This window comes from Lolium rigidum, chromosome 6, assembly GCF_022539505.1.
Source record: "Lolium rigidum isolate FL_2022 chromosome 6, APGP_CSIRO_Lrig_0.1, whole genome shotgun sequence".
NCBI lineage: Eukaryota > Viridiplantae > Streptophyta > Magnoliopsida > Poales > Poaceae > Lolium > Lolium rigidum.
Genome location: NC_061513.1, coordinates 130,952,842 through 130,958,355, shown reverse-complemented (window position 1 = coordinate 130,958,355; position 5,514 = coordinate 130,952,842). Strand labels below are relative to the sequence as shown.

Sequence of the window (5,514 nt, the reverse complement as noted above, 5' to 3'; positions counted from 1 at the left end):
AAGAGCTTTCCGAGAGGTTCGGACGCGTGTCACGGTAAGCAAGCCTTGAGCATTTGAACAAGCTCTCATGGGAACTCCTTCCACGTGTGGTGAACAAAGCATCAAACGTGTACGGCAACTTTGTCTACACTGTCTGAGAAGAACACCTGGGTGTTTCTGAGCACGATGCCACTTGGACATCGCTTCCGGATGAGGCCGCCTGGCGGCATGTCTGAGAATATTTTTGGTTTTGGCTTAGCCAGTGTTGCAAGACCCTCCGTTGACCAGATCACTGTTTCGTCACTAGACTAGAAGAGCACTGGTCTTATCTGGTTTACTCTGATGAATCTGTACGCAATCGTCTTGTTTTGTAATATTTTGGTTGTGACATCAGGTTGCGGATCAGCATCCCTAATCGGAAATGCACAAGCCAAGAAAGGCTGAGGGATCCAAGTGTGTCGAATGTGGCGTTCTCTAGCATGATCTGGTAATGGCCCCATGACCATGAGGGGAGAAGGAGAAGATATGCTCAGTGATGATCAGTGGTTCGTGCATATCTCCATATGAGTGGCGTGTCTGGAGGCGTCACGCCACACCGATTCGGAAGAAATAAACTAAACGCGACAGCAAGGAATTGAATCGAATCGAGGATAATAATCTGACGCAATAGAGATTCTGTTATTTCACTTTCATCACAAAAGGTACTGACAGGAAATACAGGTACGAGACCCGAGCAGAGCTCCTTGTGCTGCTCAACTAACCGAGCAGCTGCTGATCCTACTGTAGGCACACGGTCAGCATCCTCCACGTATGCATCGGGGAAATCGACCTCTGTTTCGAGGCATTCTTCAGCCGGAACATACTCGTCCTCGCCGGCGGCCTTGTCCGCGGCGGCGTCGATGGATTCAGGGCTCTCATTGAGCACGTCGATCCAGCCTTCGTTCGAGTCCCAGTCCGGGAGGCCCGAGCAGGAGGAGGACGCCAATGCCTTGATCCTCTCGGCGGGGCTCTCTGAAATGTCCTCCTCGTCTTCCTCGGTGTCGGACTCTTCCCAGAGCTCGGCATCCAGCGTGCTCTTGGGGGACACCCATTTGCCCACCGCCGCCGCCGCCTCCTCGGGCTTCTCGCCGCAGCCGGCCGACGCCAGGAACGGGTGCTCCAGCAGCTGCGCGGCCGTGCACCGGTCGCGGGGGTCCCTCGCGAAGCACGCGGCCAGGAAACTCTTCGCGTCGGCCGACAGCCACGCGGGCACCTCCGGCACGGCGTCCGTGTACCCGATCCGGTGCAACGCCGCGAGGACGTCCGCCATGTCGCTCCACGGGGCGCGGCCGGTTGCCATCTCGAGGACCGTGCAGCCGAGCGCCCAGACGTCGGCGGCGGGGCCCTGCTCCTCCCCGCGCGCCACCTCGGGGGCCATGAACGCCGGCGTGCCCGCGACAGGCCGGCCGGAGCCCACGCTCCTCGCGCACCCGAAGTCGGCGATCTTGGCCCGCCCGTCGGCGCCGACCACGACGTTCCTCGACTTGATGTCCCCGTGCACGACCGACCGGCCGTGGAGGTACGCCAGCCCTCGGGCCACGTCCGCGGCGTACGCCCGGATCAGACACTCCTCGAGCCGGCCGCCCTGCCGCTCGGCCACGTCGGCGAGCGTGCCGCCGGGTGCGAACTCGAGGAACAGCTGGCACTCGCCGGCATCGGAGGCGCGGAAGCCGAGGCAGGGGAGGACGTGCGGCGAGCAGAGGGCGGAGAGGATGGCGCCCTCGCGGCGGAGCTGGTCGTCCGCCGCGCGCGCCGACTTGACGGCGAAGAGCGCGCCGGAGCGGTCGTCGGCGGCGAGCGACACCACGGCGCCGGACGCCCCGCGGCCCAGCGTGCGGACGCGTGTCCACCTGCCGCTGACCGCTGTAGCATCCATTTTTATTGTTTCTCTCTCGGAGATTGCTGCAGGAGGCAGGAGAGCGTTTCGAATTTGGTGGTCGCTCGGAGTTGGCCGGATTGGTTTCTGCGATTCGAATGGAGTGGAGCTCGGCGGCGTGGAGGTTATATATATGGCGGGCCGGGGCCGGAGAAGATATGCGGACAGGTGGTGTGAAAAGCATGCGACGACGGCCAGGAAACAGGAGGAGGCGCGTTGACGGGACACTGACATGTGGGCCGCGCGGCTCGGAGGCGTCGACAACGTGGCCTCATGGCGGAGCACGTGGGGATTTTTCTGGGTTTGGGTTTGGGAGAGCCAGAGCGGGGAAAGGAGATGAAAACGACGCCGAAATGGGCAGGGCGGCTCGTGTGCTCTCATGCTCGTGGAAGAAGGTTCGCAAGCCACGTCATCGCTTCTCTCATGCTCGTGTTGGGCTCGATGAATTTTGCAATTCCGGGGAATGTTGGATTGAAGCTCAGAAATGGACCTGCGAACTTAATCGACATATGTTTGTCACAATACAACCAAAATCTTATTAGATGGAAAAGGGTTTAGGCCCCGGTTCCATTTATGAAAACATACAAACTTAGTCTTTTTAGATGACTCCCCCAACGTTCGACTTGCCTATCTCTCCATCTCTGCGTGGTGGGATGCCATGATCGCTGACAAGTCCAAACAGAGCCAAAAATGTATAGGTGGACGATTCCAATGTGTTCTCTGAAATGCATGGAACGAACGTAACCACCGTATTTTCACCAGATGCCGTCTTACTTACCTAGAAGTGGCGGACATTGCAAGGGAAGACATGTTTCAGCGTGATCGTGCTTTCAACGGCTTCGGGCCGGCCATCCCGGCTGAGCCAAATTAGACTTCTCTCTTTTTTGGTTAGCTTACGGTGGTTTCTGGCATATTCCCACCTTAACATAAATATGTCCTCTCCATACAGTTTGGTTGTGTTTCCCTCTTTCTAAGAAAAGACAGCCTGCCGGTTGCTTAAAAAACATACAAATGCTGATGAAATTGTAGCACTTATCATTTAGGAACCATATTCTTTTTATCATTTTCCCATAAGTTAGAAATGCTAATGAAATTTGAAGAATTAGAACTAATGGTCAAGTTCTCCCTAATTTCTAACCAAGCAAAACATGCAACAACAATGTCAAATAGCAAGTGATTGCAACATTAGGGTTCTACAAAACACATAGGTCAAATCATTCACCGACGGTCCTTTAACCAGGTTATCTCTGGTGAGGACCCTGTTGTGTGACGATAACCAAAGGAACAAAAAAATGTATCTTTTGGGGGAGAGCTTTCAAACTCCAAATAGATTCGACATTAATAGGAAAAATCCGTCTGAAGTTGATAACATCATACATGGATTTCACACTATATATCCACTGGGTTTCCACATCCAGATGAGCGCATCATTCTCTTCATTATTTTGAAGAGTTTCAGCAATCTGGGTAATTTCATACCATTGGAGAATAGTCCTATGATCAAAATACCTCCTAAAAGTAAGTTGTTCACCATCCTAAACATAAGAAATAGTGCAACTTTGCTCATTATCAAGAGAATAGACTTCAGTATGTGATGGGTGGGTAGACTGCATGTCCCAAATGAGTGATCTCTCCAGAACTTAATTCTCCTATCATTACCTAGTCGCCATTGATAACTCATTTTGTCAGCTTAATTAGCAGCCCATACGACACCTTTCCAAAAAAATGGAAACACCAACGTTAGAACATGAATAAATATTAGGATTTCCAACCCTGTACTTATGCTCAATAATCTACTTCGAAAGCTAATTATCATCAAGGCTATACCTATTCACCCAAGAAGCAAGAAGACAAAGATTTATCTCAGCTAAATCTGGTATACCAAGCCCCCAAAATTCTTATTTCTAGGACACCAAACCCCAGTTAGCTAGATGATACTTAAAGTGACCCTCATAATTGTTTCAAAGGCAATGAGCCATTTGAAAATTAATTAAAGAGAGTTCACTTGGGAAACTTAATGACACCTAACAAATATAAAGGAATACTACCTCCATCCCAAAGCTTAATTTTTTTTTGAAAAGTCAAACCAAGTAAAGTTTGACTAAACTTTTAGAACAATCTATCAACAAATATAATATTTTATAGATACCATACGAAAATATGCTTCATTATCTATTTAATGGTATTAGTTTTGTATTTTGCATGTTAATGATTATTGGTAAAAACTTAGTCAAACTTGATATAGTTTGATTTTCTAAAATAATATAAGCCTTAAACTTTGGGATGGAGGTAGTACTAGACAAGACACTCCTAGTCAGCTCTAATTTGGCAGCATGGTTAAAGTGTGCTTCTCCATCCAGAAGTTTTTTTTCAAAATATTATCAATAATAGGTGCATATCTTATTTTTCTCAACTTACTATGATGTAAGGGCACCCCTAAGTATATTAGAGAGAATTGTCCTAACCTGCAGCTGAAAGTTTGTGCAAATATATGTGCATCTCCTTCCAAGTTCCCCTAGAAACGAGGCTCAAGCTAAGCAAGATGAGTAGCTGAGCCAAGAGATGCCACGGAGTTTCGCAGCATCGTCGGTTGCCTCAAAATTTATAGAACAAGATCACATGTTTGATAATTGATAATTGATATGCAATCCATACATTTACTCAAAACAAGATAATATCGGTTTCAGGTTAATATCAGTATTTAAATCATTCCCCTCGAAGAGAAGAGTGTTATCAGCTATTGCATGCTAGTTACTCCAGTATTATTCATACTTTTGCAACAAGCCAGTAGAAGCAGCTTTCATCAATATTTTGGTAAAAACATCGGCCATAAAGTCAAAGAAAATGGGAAAGATGGAATCCCCCTGTCTAACTCCCCTGCTTGTTAGGAAAAAAGCCACTATTTTCATCATCCGTCCTAATTCCCACGGAGCCATTAGGTATGTGATATGGAGCATGACATGTGGTGCTTATTTCTTCAGTAATCTCACCGGCCGGAAAATAAGCTGGAAAGCGATGATTTTCGACGTACCGGACGTACCCTCGCGGCCGTCAAAGAAAAAATGAAGTCAGCCACCGAAGCTGCGGTGCCAGTCCAAAGTTGTTTATTGCCCGTGCTACAGCAGCCGCGTGCGCGCCAGACGCGTAGACGTGGTTCATGCAGCGGCACGCGTGGCGCGAGAGAACAAGGAGCGGCGGTGCACGTAGCCGGCCCAGCGTCGAACGGTGGTCAGAAAGGATAGCCATTGCTTTCCTGGACAATCAGTGCTTGAAAAGACTTGAGTTGTTTGCCCGTGAAATGTGTCTGGATCAAGTTAACAGCTGAGACGTGTGTACTTTAGCCGATCCATGTTCTTATCGTTGGCACTGCATTGTCTGTCGATTTGAAAAACCTCCGAGTCTGAGGTGCCATGGAATAGAGACGATATCTGAATTGCCTCTTGTGAAGAGATCAACCACACCACATGCATGCTGTGGATATGGCACAATCAGAGGATGAAAACTGCAGTAAGCCTGTAATCACGCCTTGGTCACTGATAAACATCACATCACCACTGGAAGTGACGACCCCCCTCGCATCGATCTAATCATTCTTGGCTGAGCTCATTAGTTCCCGACAGA

General features: G+C 49.3%; 1 protein-coding gene across 1 annotated transcript; it reads right to left on the bottom strand.

Moving 5' to 3' along the window:
• Positions 1-508: 508 nt before the first annotated feature.
• On the bottom strand, positions 509-2,060 carry LOC124663298 (mitogen-activated protein kinase kinase kinase 18-like). Its single transcript, XM_047201022.1, has one exon. It carries the CDS (start codon positions 1,892-1,894, stop codon positions 509-511), a length of 1,386 nt encoding a protein of 461 aa, XP_047056978.1. The 5' UTR covers positions 1,895-2,060.
• Between the last annotated feature and the right edge of the window lie 3,454 nt (positions 2,061-5,514).

Excerpts from the sequence above, each read along its gene's own strand:
- LOC124663298 (XM_047201022.1), bottom strand. The coding sequence starts at position 1,894 with ATGGATGCTACAGCGGTCAGCGGCAGGTGGACACGCGTCCGCACGCTG.